Below are 17,835 nucleotides of genomic sequence, written 5' to 3'. Positions count from 1 at the left end.
GGGCTAAAGTGTGTGTCCTTCTTTCCCTCAAATTCGTATGTTGTAGCACTGATCCCTAGTACCTCAGAACGTGACTGTGTTGGGAAAGAGGACCTTTAAAGAGGTAGTTAAGGTTAAGTGAAGTGATATTGGTGGACCCTAATCCAATCTGACTAGTGTTTTTTTTAAAGTTTATTTATTTTGAGGGGGGAGGGGCAGAGAGAGAGAGAGAGAGAGAGAGAGAGAGAGAGAGTATTAGAGCACTATCATAGAGCACTATCAGTGCAGAGCCTGGCATGGAGCTTGAACCCACAAACCATGAGATCATGACCTGAGCCAAAATCAAAAGTCAGACGTCAGATGCTTCACCAACTGAGCCACCCAGGTGCCCCTGGACTAGTGTCTTTATAAGAAGAGGAAGTTGGGACACATGTGCATGCACGGAGGGATGATCATGTCAAGAGGCTGCAAGAGGGTGGCCATTTATTGGCAACCAATGACAGAAGCCTCAGGAGAAAGTAACCCTTGCAGGCACCTTGATCTTGGACTTCCAACCTCCAGAACTGTGAGAAGTAAATTTCTGTTAAGTCACCCGATCTGTGGCATTTTGGTATGGCAGCCCTAGCAAACGAACAAGCATGTGTTGATAGTCGAAGCCATAGAATTTAAGAAGTCATAAACTAGAAGTATACAGTAAGAAGGAAAGTCTACCTCAGTGAGAATTCTGTGGAATACTCAATACCTTTAACAGCTAAGTGGAGGAAAAGTGGCCCCCAAAAGACAATGGCAAGGATTATCTAGGAGGTGGTAGAAAAATCAGCACAGACTGATGGGAAACAAAGAGAAAGTTTCTAAAAAGGAGGGGGTACTACAGAGAGGGCAAGGAAGACAAAGCCTGAAATTAATTTTAGCAAGTAGGAAGACCTCACGAATGCACCTTAAGAAGCATAAATCTATCAGAATGATTCTGATAGAAGCCTTACTATAGAGGATTGAAGTTTGAAAGGGAGGTGAGGGAAAGGAGACAAAACTTTTTCAAGAAGATTGATCATGAAATGAAGAATGCTCTAGAAAGTCTTGGCATAATTTTTAATGATTGCCTAATTGCCCATCATTTGACTATATTACTTTCATGTTATTTGTATTCATTGGAAATTTGTTTCCTTTCTATTACTGTTTTGAATAATTGTGAAAAACATATTTAGCTATACTTTGTACTCGACTCAGTTCCTTAGGCACTACTGATAGAATTGTAATTGTTGGATCAAGGAGTATGAACATTTTAAAAGCACTTGTTAGATCTGTCAAATCATTTTCTAGGAGGGATATACCTATTTATGTTTTCATGTGCAGTGAATGTGAGTGCCACTTTCATTACTTCCTAGCCAGAACTGAATTTCATGATTTTTTTTAAATGTTTATTTATTTTTGAGAGAGAGAAGGAGAGGGAGCATGAGCAGGGGAGGGGCAGAGAGAGAGGGGGACACAGAATCTGAAGCAGGCTCCAGGTTCTGAACTGTCATCACAGAGCCTGACGCGGGGCTCGAACTCATGAAATGCAAGATCATGACCTGAGCTGAAGTCAGAAGCTCAACCCACTGAACTACCCAGGTGCCCCTGAATCTCATGATTTTTAAAAATATCTTTGTGTTCCTACTAAAGAGAATCAGGGATCCTTACAGAACTAATTTTAGATCAAGGATAGTTCAAGATGAGTCTGGCATATTTTATTGGGTAAAAAAGTAAGGAAGTGCTCAAAAAGTGATGAAGGCTTGTCAAATGTACACAGGAGCTGCTTGAAGGGGCTCTCACTGGGCAAATTAGGGACAACTTGACTATCAAAAAGAGTGGTGGCAGTAATGAATCATAACAGTGTAAAAAAAACACAAGTCTGTACTGATACTGTTAAAAGATAAACTGAGGCATATTAAAATTTCTAAGAGTTTATTTGAGCAGGAATCGGACACTGCCAAATGCGAAATGATCGGAAGCACTCCACCGACGGGAGCTAGGGGAAAGACTTATAGAGGCAGAAGCAAAGCAAGAACATTATTTGACTGACCACATCTTAGCGGTTGCATATTTAGGAAAGCCTAGGTGGCTGTTGGTGATTGGTTGTCCTTAGGTTTCAAATTCATAACTTTTGAGGCATTCTAGGCTTTGGTTTTGGTTTACTTACAGAGGCTACTCAATCATTAGAACCATCTCATTCTGGGGCCTTCTAGGTTGGTTGGGCATCCCACTCTTGATTTCGACTCAGGTCATGATCCCAGGGTCCTGGAATTGAGCCCCGAGTTTGGTTCTGCACTGGGGGCTGCTTCGGATTCTCTCTCTCACTTCATCAGCCCCTCCCCAACACATGGGCATTCTCTTTCTCTTTCTAAAAAAAAAAAGAAAAAAAGTCTCAGACTAATGGCCTGATGGCCTCCTTGTTTAATGAATTGAACAATACGAATCAATATAAAAAAGAAGAAAAGGAAAAGCTATTTTCAGTACAAATACAACTAATACATAATACAGGAAGGAATATAAGCATAGTACCATCATAATAGACTCAGAATCATAAATATGTGGGAGGTTTGTTAGAGGTCACACCCAATAGCTTGTGCCTTTTGACTCAGGTAGGTGAGATTCTCTGCTGAGATCAATAGTCCAGGTAATGGGGCACGAGGAACGGTGTGATGTGGAACAGTAGTGACGGAGGGGAGAGGGGGCAGACTACCCACTCTGAGGATGATTGCCGAGGGACCCAGCTGAGGATGGTGATCGGGATTTCCCTGTAGTGGTATCAGCCTTCAGGTTTTGACGCCATTCTCCATCCGCTGAGGAGGGCAACTCGAGGAAAACTGGGTAGGGATTTGCCAAAACTCTTGAGGAAAGGGCCTGGAGAATTGAATTAAAATAGCACCTCACTTTGGGTTTCATTAACTTTCTGACCTCCCTGCCAAGTCCCACCGTTGGGGTCAGCAGGTTTTGGCGTGTTGTCTTCAGCTAAGGGCACAACGCTCACAGCAGGACAAAAAGATGGATTAATGCTAGCCAGGCTGAGCAAGACCAGGCTCGGTAATTTTCTTGGCACCCAGTCTTGGCAACACACAACTTGAATGAAAACACTAGCTGTAGAGCTCCCATGACTTACTCTGGGTAAGGCGCTGTGCCAAAAGCTTTACGTGCCATGTTTTCCTTAATCTTCAAAAAAACTGTCCGTGAAGTGGGTATTGTTATCAGCCCCATTTTACAGTTAAGAGGGCAGGGGCCTAAGGAAGTTAGTAATTTGCTTAAGGTCACCTGGCCAGTTATTGACGGAGTCACTTAAGTGTGACAACAGTCGTCGCTCTCCTGAGTGTCAGTCCCTAGGAACGCTGAGCGCGGTAACACATTACGAGAGCCCATGTCATCGAACACATACGGTAACCGCGGTGGCCCAGCCAGCACCCGTCCGGTGACCCGACACGCGTGACGCTCACGCATGCAGTCGCCCTGCCTTCCTCTGGGAAGGAGGAGGTGGCCTAACCAGCCAAGCTGTCGAGGACGACTCTATCTGAACTCGACTCTTTTTGCCTGGGCGTCTGATCCAAACGTGGCGCGGACGGGAAGAAGAGGGCGGAGCCGGCGGCCGGGAGAATTGCGGATTGGAGAGAAGGAGGGACAGGGGGCGGAGCCTTCGGGGGAAGGGAGAAGCCGCATCAACCATGTAAGTGGCTTTGCTTCCTGCAGCAACCGCCGGCGGCCCGAGTACCCCCGTCGCTGCGCTCCGGAGCTGGCTTTCCGCGCCTGAACGGGGTGAAGCGGCGACCGGGGTGGAGGGTGGCCGGCGGGGCCCAGGCGGGAGGCGCAGGTAAGGGAGGGGGCCTGGCGCGCGGCCGGCTGGCGCTGAGAGTGAGGAAGAAGGCCGGTTTGGGGAGCTCCGGGGCCAGAGCCGAGGGGAAGGCTGAAGTGAAGGCGAGAGCTGAAGCTTCACCACCGTGGCTGGAGGCCGGACTGTGGCCGAGGCTGGGCAACGAAGGGCAGAGAACCGGTACCCGCAGCAAGCCGGCTCCCCGATTCCCCGGTTGCCCCTGGTCTGGGAGCCGGGTGCGGCTGTTCTTGAAGAGGTTTCCTTGGAAACATTTGAAGTTCTCTTGCCCCTCTCTTGTCCCACGTCTCTCAGCTTATTTCGGAGGTGCACAGTCCCGTTCCTCCTCCCTCTCTGATGGATCAGCTCCTAGTCTGTGTGTCAGAGGTGCATCCGTAGACTGAAAAAGAAAGTTCTTGAGCTGCAGAAAACGACACCAGTAGTGGGTTTTCAAATATGAACAGACCTCTTTAAAAATATTTGTTTCTTCTACTTGAGTCCATCCCATTACTACCTATGTTTCAAAGTCTCTTGAGGAGGAGACTTGATTTCCCATTTAGTATTTTACCTTTGCTTATAATGTTCCCAGCAAAAGGGTGAGGATGAAATGCGATGGATGTTTTTAGAGAATTAAGATATGCCCAGTATAGAGATTATTTTTAAGATATTCAAGAAATATGAGAAGTGCTAGAATTCTGTAGAAAGCAAGTTATTTATGTTTATCTGAGATGTGTAGGTATGTGTTAAATTATCATTTATTGATTCAGTGCATACTCTTTTAAAACCAGAGGTAGTGGTTTGGTTTTGCACTCTCTTATTTCAAACTTATTTGAATCTCCTTTTCTGCCACTCCAAAACTTTCATTCTATCAGGATTCAAAAATAACCTTAGTTGTTTGTTTGTTTTGGTTGGGTTTGAGCTTTTGACAAAGATTGGGCAGGTCGTCTGTTCTGTGGAGCAAAACAACTTTCCCTTTTTCTTTTCCTGTGGGCTCCCATTTTCTGCCTTCTGGGAAGAGTAATGTGGATCACGTTGTGGTCTTCCTTTAGTGTTTCTCTTGGCATGTTGGTCAAAAATTGAACAACAAAATCTTTGTTGATGGAAACTGACAATTCTAGTATTCAGCTGGCCTGCATTATTAGATATGTCTTGAGTATTTTTAAAAACTGTATTTAGAAATTATTCAGCTGATACTTGGATTTTTTCATTCACTATATTTTGAAATTGGCTAGTGGATCTGGCCTGTGTTCTACGTGTAATACCTGATTAGCCTTCACATTGGCTTCATCACCGAGATAGTGTGTGGTGGGGTAGCCTTGAAATAAGAGGCAAAGTACTGGCATTTGGAAGGCCAGGTTAATATTTCTAATTGCCTGTCAGCAAGGAGGCCTAGTTTATATCCCAGACAGTAATTAAGCTGCCAGAGAATAAGAGTTGTAAGGCAGTTTTTTCAAGATGCTGGTGTCATTATGAAATTGTTAAGATTAGCTATGTGATTGTGTTTATGTTTCACAGACGGCACTTGCTGAGCGTTTTCATGGTAATTTTTATGCTCACATCTCCAAAGCTTATTAATAGTTTTGTATATGGGTGACCCTCAGTAGTAACGCTGAGATTCTTCATGCAGATTGCTAACTCTGCTTCAGATGCTACTTATGTCACAGTAGAATGTGGACTGTTTTTCCAAGCCTGAGGGTGGTTGTTGCAATCACACAATCCTTTGTCTTTAGTACTCTTTTTTCTTCCCCTTTTTCTCCCCCCCCCCCATTTTGAGTTGACACGAATTCGTTTAGCAGCTTGCTTCAGAATCTTTTATGCTGGAATATGGATTGTCATGATAATTTAGAATTGTTGACTATTCTCCCCAATAGAAGGTGGTATTAGAGACCCTTTCTGTCTCCCTCCATCTCCCTCACTCCCTCCCACCCTCTCCTCCTTTCTCCCTCCTTCCTCTCTCTTCTCCATCTCTCTCCTTCCTCCTTTTCCTCAACACTCCTTCCTCTTTTTCTTCCTCCTCTACTCCCCCCCATACCAATAAACATTTATTGCCAAATCATGTTCAAGTCCATGGTTTCATTTCTGCTTTAATCAATTAAATTATTAATCAGGAATTTAGATAGGCTGGAATTGAAGTCTGTGAAGAGCTACAATAATAATTTCGATCTAAAGAGGAATTCTGGGATAAAACTTGGGGTGTAATTACACTTCTACCACTGACTGACTAGTTGTGTGACCCTCAAGAAAGTCACTTTAGGTTCAGTGTGCATTGGTTGCCTCAAAGGCAAAGTGTAGTAAGGCCAGCTCTGTGCGCTTTCCAGGATTTTTGTAAAATTAAAACAAGGTGGTAGATACGATTTTGAAACTGAAAAGCGTTTTGTGGGAGTGTGATGTCCTCTTTGTAAGATATAAAGTAGATGACAAAAATCAAAAGTCATCTGTAGTACTTTAATGACTACAGTTATGCATAGTTCATGGTTGTCATTAATTTGAAGTGTTAATACGGCAGAAAAGAGACATCAGTGTTTTTCTCTACCCTCCATCTGGTGATGTGCTTACCTTTACTACTTTGGTTGAACTATCATTTTTGGTTATTTAAAAAAAAAACTCTTTAAGATCTTCATTTTAATGTCTATATGAGGTTATGCTTAAAAGGAGAAAAACCAGATTCACGTGCCTAGGAGGAGAGATGACAGGAACAGCTTGTTGATTTGAATAGTTCTTGAGGAGATGAGGCACAGTTTGAAGAAATCTTTGAGGTTGTACAGAAGTGTCATTAAGGGATGACTGTTTCATTTTCTTTTCTTGGAAATATTTATGCTTTATATTTTTAAAAGAAAAATTGAAATAAATTAAAATTTTTTTGAGGAATTAATATGGTTGTGCAAAATCAGTTTTCCTTATAACTTTAAACAGCTGTTATCTCTTTTTCCAAAAAAAAATGTTAAAATGGAAAAGATATAAATTATGTGAAAATGCTTTTTATTTCTTTTTTCCTGCTCACATTTGTACCTTACCTCCAAATTACTAATAATTTTTATATTTTCTGTAGATTAAATAGCAATGTTGAAAATTAGATTGGCTGTGTAATCGTAGTTTCAGTTGTCTGACACCCTTCCTTATGATCTAGACTGCAGTGTTTTTAAGCCTTAATTTGCAATATATACTAAACTAGATTTATTTACTCTTTGGTTTCAGAGATCAGAGTTTTCAGAGTCAGATTTCCAGATATTTAGGTATGCTGTTTGGAATCAAATTTTGGGCTTCCTTAGGAACTCCTATCTTTTGTTTTTTAGACTCATGAAATGGCCACAGATGATAAGACTTCCCCAACATTGGACTCGGCTAATGATTTGCCTCGATCTCCTACTAGTCCTTCTCATCTCACACACTTTAAACCTTTGACTCCTGATCAGGACGAACCTCCTTTTAAATCAGCGTATAGTTCTTTTGTAAATCTCTTTCGATTTAACAAAGGTAAGACTTGTTCTTACGGATCAGAGAACCTGTAATTTTGATTTTCTAAAATTCTCTTGTTCAGCTCAGCTTTCATGCTGTGTCTTTGCAAGAATGTGAAATATCAACAAGGAGATAGCTTCAATCATCGGTCACTGGGGTTTGCTGCTCAAGAGAAGAAAGCTAGAATTTTCCCTGTAATCTTATTAGTTATTGGTAACTGAAGGTCTGAATTGAAAAATAATGTTAAAAGGAGATCCCTCTTTGAAGGTAGCATTTTTTTTTCGTTTCTTAATATGTTTCAACTTTCTTAAGTTCACAGAATGGACTTTGTTTTTATGGGGGTAAATAGCCAAAAGATTTTAATTAAAGCCATAAAACTCGAAGACTCAGCACCTGGGAGGAAAGATTCCTATTTTTCCAAAATTGAAACTGTCAGCACGCTTCTTGACTTAAACCTGTTAGATTAAGATGTAAGTGTAATAATATCAAGTGAAGAGATACTTTTTACCTATTTATATAAGGAAATTTAACATCATGCAGGACTTTTATTTAATCAACAGTCTGTATTCCAAACAAATGCATTGCCCTCAAAACTTCCATTCCAGGATCAGGTCCAGGATTACATACTGCATATAGTTTTCATCTATCTTTTGTCTCCTATTCTCTGTCTTGTGAGATGGACATTTTTGTAGAGAACACGCCAAATATTTTACAAAATGTTCCTTAATTGGGATCTTGCTTAATTTTATTTCTTTAATTGAAGTATAGCTGATGCCTAATGTTACATTAGTCTCAGGTGTACAGCATAGTGATTTTGACAAGTTATGCCCCGCTCCCCCAAGTGTAGCTGTCATCTGTCACCATACAGCGTTACTGCAGTACCATTGACTATATTCCCTATGCTGTATCTTTTATATCCATGACTTGTTCATTCCATAACTAGAAGGGAAAAGGTACTTTTTAAGTGAGCTCTTTTGAAGTAAGGTATTTTTTACCTGGAAGAAAAATTTTAAAAAATAGGGGCGCCTTGGGTGGCTCATTCAGTTAAACATCTGACCCTTGACTTCAGCCTAAGTCATGATCTCATGGTTCCTGAGTTGGAGCCCTGCGTTGGGCTCCGCACTGACAGCATGGAGTCTGCTTGGGATTCTCGCTTTCTCTGCTGGTGTTTTCTTTCTCTCTCTGTCACTCAAAATAAGTAAATAAACATTTAAAAAAAAATTTAAAAAAATATGGCCTATTATCTCTGCTTTATATTTGGCTGTATTATTTGAAATGCATTAGAAAGTAATCCCTCTTGTAAGGAACTTGAGGGTTAATAGTTTAATTAGTTCAGAAGAAATTTTAATAGTATTAACAGACTTTTTTAAAGTTTGTTTATTTATTTATTCATTCATTCAGAGAGCAGGGGAGGGGCAGAGGAGAGAAGGAGAACGAGAATCCCAGCAGGCTCAGCACTGTCAGCACAGAGCCTGACAGGGGGCTTGATCCCATGAACTGTGAGATCATGACCTGAGCCAAAACCAAGAGCTGGAACTGACTGAGCCAACCCAGGTGCTCCAGTATTAACTGACTTTTATTAGTAGTCAATTTAAAGTTCTATGAAATCTCCTGTTAGTCCATTTTTAAGGTAATGACTTTTTAGAAAAATTTTATTGTTTGCTTTTAGATTTACAGAAAAATTGGGAAGATGGTACAGGATTCTCATATACCCCCACACCCAGTTTTCCCTGTTATTAACATCTCACGTTAGTATAGTGCACTTATTACAATTAATGAACCATTATTGACACAGTATTATAAACTAAAGTATGTGTTTTATTCATTCTTCAGTTTCTACCTAAAGTCCTTTTTCTGTTCCAGGATCTCATGTGGGATTACACATTATATTTAGTCATCATAAGACAATAATCTTTTTCTTTATTCAGCAAATTTTTATTGAGTACCTATTATCCACTATTGCACTGTTTTAATAGTGCATGGGATCTATCCCATAAATAAAGCAGATAAAAAAAATTTTCGCCTTTGTGTGAAGCTTACATTCTATTTCCTTTAATATGCTCAAGGTATTTCTAATGAAAAGTAAAACAAACTGAAGATCACATGCCAAGGAAGAAATATTGGCCCATAATTTTGCCACTTTCTTGAATATCTTTTTTTTAAGCTAATTTTTAGTTATGCATATATTACGCATATACATTATCTTCAGAACAGTTTTATCTATTCCTTCTCTTTGCTGAACTCTGAGTCTTAGTTTTGCAAATAATGCCAAGCTTTCCTTTGCTACAGAGCGAGTGGAAGGGGGCCAGGGAGAGCAGCCCTCTCTAAGTGGAAGTTGGACCAGCCCTCAGCTCCCTTCAAGAACACAGTCTGTGAGGTCACCTACACCTTATAAAAAACAGCTTAATGAGGAACTCCAGCGGCGATCTTCAGCAGTATTAGGTGAGACAGTGTTCTTATTTCATTCTTCTCTGTGTGTTAGATTTTTCCAGACATTGTGTTTCCCAGGTTATTTAGTGACTTAACTTTTCTGCTGTTTGGAATAGTCAGGTGCTCTTCAGAATTCATGAAACTGTTACCTAGATAGTGAAAGAATTTGTTGATACCTAAAAAAAAAATTCTTAAGCATTTTGTTAAATTTTAACTTAGGCCAAGCACAGATATCTTGACTGTTTTTTTGATTAATTACTTGCTTGGGTTTCAGAAGAGAACAGTTTGCAACATCCCCAGGAGAATACAGGTTAGTTTCAACTTTGTGAATTAATTCTGCATCTGTTCTTGGGATGGCTAGTGTAATGTGGTGTGCATGCCTCTGGCTGCAGAACTCTCAACTCCGTTAGTGGGCTGCCCCTTGCTCTTGTCCTTCTGTCCTTGTTGGGATGCGGACTGTCCTTGTGGCTGGATAAGCTGAGCTCTTGCCTGTTTGTTCTCTGTCCTGGTCTACTGTAGTCATCTCCTTCATTTTCATGCTTTTCTGATGAGTATAGGCTGGGGATCAGTGTCTGAATGAGAGACTAGACAAAGTCAGTTCTATGTTAGATTCTATGTTAGAGTTCTATGTTAGCCAGTTTCTGTTAGATTATTAAACTCAGCACAGTGGCTTGCCCAGCTCAAGGGGGCAAAAGAAAGGCAGTGAGAGGTGACATAATAGAGGAAGAGGGGGCAGCATTAGAAGTCAAGTGTCCCTGAACACCAGATCTTGTCTTGTCTGGCCAGTCTTCCCCGTGAGATCCTCGAGTGAAAAGTGGGCAGGCATAGGTAATGGTGGTTGGTGAGAGAGCTCTTCTAGCTAGTTCAGACTCAGTTTACGACCTCCTAAGGACTGGAGTGGGGCGGGCTGCATCACCACTGCAGGTTTCCCAGAGCAGTGAGCCTCTGCCTGGGTTACATCAGCCATTTGGAAGGAAGAGTCAGAAAGTGGGAAGTGGGGGAGAGAGAAAGGAGGCCATCCTTACTTTAACCTCTAAGCTCAGTAAGCTCCTTTGCTTTTGAACCTGACCTCTGGCAACACTACTGTTTTTGTGGAGGGGTCTGACTAAATCCTATGCTGAATTAAGCATAGAATTTCTTTATTTGTCAAATTGAGGAGTTGGACTAGAATCTAATCTCTTAGGGGTTACAAACTGACAGCCTACCACACCTTGTCGTGGTGTTTTGATGAACTTGAATTTAAATATCACAAGGTGGAGCTTGTAATGTCTAGTTTGCTGCAGTCTCCACTACTCCTTACTTTCTTTTATCAACTCCGTTTGATTCTTTGATTCTACCTTAGCTGCTAGAAGCATTTAAGCTTCAGAAGCCTGAGACTGACCAATCAAGTTCATTTTTCTTTCTTTCTCTCTTTTTTTTAAATGTTTGCTTATTTTTGAGAGAGAGAGGGAGAAAACGAACATGAGCGGGGAGGGGCAGAGAGAGTGGGGGCCAGACGATCTGAAGCGGGCTCTGCACTGACAGCAGAGAGCCCCATGTGGGGCTTGGACTCATGAATTGTGAGATCATGCCCTGAGCTGAAGTCGGACACTTCACCAACTGAGCCACCCAGGTGCCCTCAAGTTCCTTTTTCTAACAAAAGGCTGCAATTCCACAATTTACTTGCTATGTGACTTTAGGAAAGTCATTTAATTATGCAATATCCATTTTACAGGAGAAACAACTAAGGTTATTTAGGGCAGAGTGCTAGACCAGATTTCCTCTCAGATCTCTGTCACCTCCATCGGATACCTGTGATTCTGTTGGTTCCAGGAACAGTGTCGCTCTTCCTTCTCCAGTGAATGATGCTATTAGTACTCTCTTATACCTCTAAGCAGCTAGAAGGGGCTTCACGATTATTTGTTGTCCCTGCATGGGAGCACAGCTATTGGAATTCTAACAGCTTCGTCTGCCTCTTTTTTCAACTCAAATTACGGAGAGTTGCTTTTTATTATATTGTGATATTCAAAATTTTGGTCATTCTAATACTTGTACCTTTTATTCTAGTAACAACACATCTGAGTTATCTGCTGAAATTAGGGTAATACTATTTATAGAAAGGTAAAGTTTTTAAGTTTTCTAACAGGTACAGTTTCAATAATCACTTCTGTGATTCAGTTGTCTTTAGAGTTCTTTGTCAGTTTAGAGGCCAACCTCTCATTTCTTGGTAATCCTTTCTGTCCCATCCAGCCCAGACAAAGAACAGCTAAGGCAACTAGCAAATAAGTGAGTTTGAGAAGATTTAAGGTGGTGTATTTTCCATCCTGATCTGCCATAGGTTATTAGGTTAATGAGTTTAAGCTAACAGAGATGTCAGCCTTTTTGTCAAGCCACCTTCGCTTGACTTAGGTTTTGTAACTGCCAGAGCCAGGAATAGGTGGTAGCTTCAGTGGTAATCTGGCTGCAAAATGAAATAACATGACAGCTTTGGTGGGCACACCCATTTTGGCTACAAAACTGAATTTGGGTTTGTTTTACTGTTGATAGGACTGGCATAAGTATTGCTATTTAAAGTGTAAGTGATCCCTTCCAGTTGGAGATGCAGGGTTAAGGAGGTGGCAGGAAAGGGTAGGATTGGAGTTCTAGCAATTCTTTGGCATTTTTATCTGTTTAGACTTGATGGAGGGACTTTTGTGGGTAAATTACCACCCTGGATGTTCTGAACTCTGTCAGAGTCTTTGGGGGCTGGGTTATTAAACTTTCTGATCATCTGCTCAATGAGGCTTAGGTGGTTTGTATGTAGACTGAACTGGACTGTTGCCTACTGTTTGACTATATAGGCTAAGCTAGGTTAACTCACAGAGGTTGCCTTTTCTTCTGCTAAATTTCTAGCCGGTATTGATTATGGCTTGGGACCAAAGAGCCCAATAAATCATTAATGAATTTTGGGGCCATTTAAGCAGTACATCTGGCAGAGGCCTCAAAACTCTCAGTGGTCTTATTAGACAGTGCTTGTGTTAGGTAGCCCTTACTTGCCTGTGAAGCAATGTTTTACATGGTAGTAAGAAATACTTCCAACAGCCTCTTACCTTTATAAAGACTAGTTTTTGGGTTTTTGTTTAATGTTTGTTTATTTTTGAGAGAGAGGGAGACCGAGCACGAGCGGGGAAGGGGCAGAGGGAGAGGGAGACACAGAATCAAAAGCTGGCTCCAGGCTCTGAGCTGTCAGCACAGAGCCCGACACAGGGCTTGAACTCATGAACCGTGAGATCATGACCTGAGCCGAAGTTGGATGCTTAACCGACTGAGCCACCGAGGCACCCCCTATAAAGACTTAAAGTTTTAACTCTCAATCCATATCACTGGCTGGGAGAACATAAATTTATGTAAATAGTAAAAGGCACTATACATCACATATATATCTTCACACATGCCTTATTTTTGCATAGACAGTAAGGACTAATAACAAGGTTGCTTTTTTTTTTTTTTTTTTTTTTGGTAAATCTGACTCAGACACAAGAAGGAAAGCAGAGCCTGCCTTTGGAGGTCATGACCCTCGTACAGCTGTTCAGCTTCGAAGCCTCAGCACAGTATTAAAACGCCTCAAGGAAATCATGGAGGGGAAAAGCCAGGTACTTGAGAAGATCATTTATCAAATATTTCTATGGGCCTCATGCCATACCCACTAAAATTGGCATAATGCCGCCTGAAAGAATGTCCAGTTAGTACTTCCTTCAGTTATGAATGTGTATTTTTACGTGTAAATTCTTAAGTTTATAAATTTTTTTCTCCTTTATGGTTAGTGCTTTTTGTTTTAAGTCAGTGCTTTTCTGTTTAAGAGGTATTTATTTAGCCCACCGTCAGCGAATAGTCTTCCATAGTTTCTTCAAGAAACTTCATTATTCATGTGAAGTTTTGGGGTCAAGCTTTATTTTTTTCTCATGGATGTCTAGATGGACCCAGCACCAATTTTGGTTTTGAAAGACCATTCTTCACTGATTGCATTATAAATCTTGTCACGAGTCCACATATCATGTGTGCGGGTGTACCAGGGCTCTCTTTTCTGTTATATAGCTCCCGTTTTTTTCTATCCTTGAACTGATTTTCTGTCTAAAATTACCATAGTTTCAGAATAAATTCTGATGGCTGGTAATGTAAGTCCTTCAACTTTGTTTTTGTTTCAGATTGTCTTGGTCATTTTGGCCAATTCCCACATGAATTCTCGAAATGGTTTGTCAGTTTCTGCAAAAGAAACCTCGTAGGGTATTGATTAGCACTATATTTGTCATTGCATCTTTTCATATTTTCGATTTCGCATATTTTTATTGTTATAGGATAGCGACCTGAAGCAATACTGGATGCCAGACAGCCAATGTAAAGAGTGCTACGACTGTAGTGAGAAATTTACAACCTTTAGGCGCAGACACCATTGCCGCTTGTGTGGGCAGATTTTTTGCAGTCGTTGCTGTAATCAAGAAATCCCTGGAAAATTTATGGGCTATACGGGTAAATGCATTTCATTGAAAGTTTTACAGTTTTTAAAGATCGTAACTATAAGTCGTTGTAATACAGGACCAATGTGAAGCCAGTTTTTATTTTGGAGCTTCATGTGTGAGACATGGGGGACACAAGTGAGGGAGATACAGCTTTGTTTTAAAGGACTTTACAGTCAAATAATAAAGCAGGTGGACATGTTCATAAATAACTAGGGTAAAAGATAGTGTGCCATAGGTGCTAGCAAAGACCATAGGAGTGTTAATATTTGTTAGACAAGATGGTTAGGGGACATTACTAATGTATATTACCACGAGAGTTTTCATTTTACAAAGTGCAGATCTTCCTTGAGTTGTATGATACTGTGCTTTAGAAAATTGCATCTTACTCATGTTCTTTCATGAGTTGTAGCAATATGGAGATTTAAAATTATATGTTGAAGCAGCAAAAAATAATGATGTGTGGATTTATACAGTGACTTGGGAGTGCAAGGTGGACAGAAGTTTCCAAAAAGAGAAACCCTCTCGGCATCTCTCAAATTATTTTTGTTACCATGCAGATCTTCCTCTTAGCTTTACTCACTTTTTTTCCCATCACTAAACTGCTACAGATTTCAGAGTTCAGTTGTCTCTCATCAGGATTATGGCTATAGCCTTTAAAAGATTTTTTTTTTTACCTTTCGTTTTTTGCTTTGTCTAATTCCTTTTCCACATTCTGGTCATTATTCTTTGTTAAATGCTAATTTGATCATGTCAGGATATTCCCGTGCCTGAAACCCTTTCAGAGCGACCATTACCCTTAGGATAAAATCCGGTCTTGTTAATATGGTTGGTGTGTCAGTTTCCCAGGGCTGCCATAACAAAATACCACAAACTGAGTAGCTTACAACAACAGAAATTTACTTTCTTACAGTTCTGGAGGCCAGAACTACCATAATGGCTTTCACTCCACAGGTCAGGGAACTAATGTAGAGATTCTGCCATTTGGTGAGTATGTTTATTCCAATTATACATTTGAGAACTGAGGAATAATGACAGAATAACCACTGAACCCACTAGAAGATGGATCTCAGCTAAAATGCTGTTGATCAGCTGACCTCTGTAAGCCCCTACTCTGACTGGCAGACTACAGTAAAATGTTGGGTCCCTTGGAATTAGTGTCACTTAAGAGCCAAAGTCCAGTAACTTCCCCAAAGTTTGACTGTTAACCTTTTTCTCAATGCACAGTCACCCTGATAAAAGGCTGTAGGTCCCTTTGGGGAAGGCTGTATACATTTTTGGCAGTGTAGTGGAGTTCTTCCTCAAGGGGACCCAGCCTTCCTGCTTCATTCATGGAATTCTAGGTCTATAAATGGCTCAAGTCTGAGAATTGGGGAGCCATGACTGTTTTTGATTTAAGTTAGACTACTGTCCACTTGATCTAGAGTTCTACAAATCAAGTAAGAATTTAGTGGACTGCCCATTGAATTCGCTTCTAGGAACACCATGATCACTGCCACAGGTCCTATAAGTCAGACTATTCTGATTGCTGCTTTGACTCTACTGTCTATTGTGGTATGCATGCCCACCTTGTCATTGGCGATGAAGTGCCATCACTTGGCCCCCGCCACCCTGGGATCTAATGGTCTCCGTTGCATTTAGGTTTTCCAATTCAGTGGCAGCAGTTTTCCCACTGTAATTTCTGACCTACAGAGAACAGTGACCACAAAGCTCTACAGGGATGCTGGGGCTCCCCTCACAAATTTATTTCTCATGGTCATGAAAGGCATAGGCTCCAGATCCTCCTGGGTGAGTGAGCAGGTCTTGCTTGGTAAATCCTCTCTTGACATTATAATCTTCCTATTTCTTTGCATCCCTTCCTTCATTGTATACCAGGGCAGTTCTGGCCTTTCAACTTCTTTTAGTATAGGCTGCTTTTGGTCCATGTTTCAGCCAGCCAACCAACCAACCAACCAACCAGACTCTTAGAGCCCTTTTTTTACCCCTCAAGCTATGATATTCCATCCAGAACCTTTGCTTAGTGGGCTCATATCAAAAATCAGCTTGGTCCTACTTTATGTTCTTTCCACTATTCTATATCTTTGATGTCTGCTTCCACACCTATTCCCTGAGTTTCTGTCCCTGTAAGTTAGAAAAATCATGTAGTTCTTTTGGAGTGTAGTGCACCTTCTCATGGGTCACACTATACCTTACCTTTCAGGGTTTGTGGGGACTTGAGTCATGTTATAACTCTAGAAGCAAAGAGGGTGGTGGGAGTGGGTCCTGAGGAGAATAAGCAGTGTTTGGTAAGGTAGCAAACTCAGGCCATTTTGGATTTCTCAGGCAAAGCAGGGTTAATCTCTGACAGGGTGTGAAGGCTAAGAAAGGCAAAGAAGACTCAGCAGAATTTTGGGGTTTAGTGTCCCCCGCTTCATCAGGATCTTTTCATATATCCCCATTCTACTTTTCAGGATTCCATTCCTTCCTAATCAGTGCCCTTATTTTAGTAGCAGTCATACTACAAGATTAATAATTCAGTGTGCGTTGTAATTTAGCCACTTGCAGGATGAAACTCTTAGTTTGATTTTCAGCTCTTTTGCTATAGGAGATAGTGGTTTCTTTCAGGGAAGACATAGGAACTTCTAGGTAATTTGTACAGTTCTTGACCTGGGAATTTGACTTCCTGAGGTCATCCTTTTCTTTCCCCCACTTTGTCTAGTGCAGTTAGGAGCAACCAGTCTATCTCATTATACCTGCTAAATTGACAAAAATCTTTTAAGATAGGAGGCCCACCCACTTTATGGAGGGTAATCTTAATGTCAACAGATTGTGTACGTTAGTCATATCTATAAAAACCCTTCGCAGCAACAACTAGACTACTATTTGACCAAACATAAAGTTGACACATAAAATTAACCAACCCATTGCGAATGGGATAAGACATGCTGGATGCAATTGTATGTTGTAGTTGTGAGTAAACGTAAAAGTACCCGGAATAATGTGTGGCACATGGGAAGGGATGAATGAATATCGAACAGTTATTGGTGGTAGTAGCAGTAATATCTCTGTATCTGTCATGTAACTTCTTCATTAGATGTGTCTTTCACCGCAGCCGACTGAGTTCTTTGGTGGGAGAGCTGTCTCATCGATCTTTGTATCCCATCACATAACACAGGCATGTGTTCAGCAGGCACTTGCTGATAAAGATTCTTCATGAAATGAAAACTTTCAAGTTCAGGCTTGGCTGAACTGTGTTGGTGTGGTCATTTTTATTCTGATCGCTGACTGGTTAAGGGAGCTCTCCTTAGAGTAAGAAACAAACCAAGCCTTTGTTGTGGGAACTTAAAGACCTTTCTGCAGGATGTGATTTCACTTCCTTACTGCAGTTCTACTTTGGTCAGCTGATGGTGGTATGTCCTAACACTGTCATTTATCCCAGACTGGAGGTCACTTTTTGTAGTCCTGTTTGCAGTGGATATATTTTTCTTTAGTTTTAATGCAACAAGTGGTATTTAATTTTGCTTAAAATATATGCATAACTTAACAAAAACTGAGCACTACATAGTTGTAGTCTTAAAATGAAAAAAACCTAAAACACCATTTATTAATGTTTATTTATTTTTGAGGCAGGGAGAGAGCATGAGTGGGGGAGGGACAGAGAGAGAGGGTGGTACAAAATCTGAA

General features: G+C 40.9%; 1 protein-coding gene across 4 annotated transcripts in view; it reads left to right on the top strand.

The window, feature by feature from the left end:
- The first annotated feature begins 3,401 nt into the window (after window positions 1-3,401).
- Window positions 3,402-17,835, top strand: part of PIKFYVE (phosphoinositide kinase, FYVE-type zinc finger containing) — an 80,743-nt gene continuing 66,309 nt past the window's right edge. The window contains exons 1-6 of one of the 4 annotated variants that reach the window (XM_049615024.1): window positions 3,402-3,673; window positions 7,108-7,288; window positions 9,560-9,712; window positions 9,975-10,010; window positions 13,193-13,311; window positions 14,014-14,185. In XM_049615024.1, coding sequence (XP_049470981.1) covers window positions 3,449-3,673; window positions 7,108-7,288; window positions 9,560-9,712; window positions 9,975-10,010; window positions 13,193-13,311; window positions 14,014-14,185 — 886 coding nt within the window. In that variant the 5' untranslated portion in view covers window positions 3,402-3,448. The other 3 variants (XM_049615022.1, XM_049615023.1, XM_049615025.1) reach the window with 3 other exon arrangements.

The sequence above is a fragment of the Panthera uncia genome (assembly GCF_023721935.1).
Source record: "Panthera uncia isolate 11264 chromosome C1 unlocalized genomic scaffold, Puncia_PCG_1.0 HiC_scaffold_3, whole genome shotgun sequence".
Lineage (NCBI taxonomy): Eukaryota > Metazoa > Chordata > Mammalia > Carnivora > Felidae > Panthera > Panthera uncia.
This window is presented reverse-complemented; position numbering and strand designations above follow the sequence as displayed.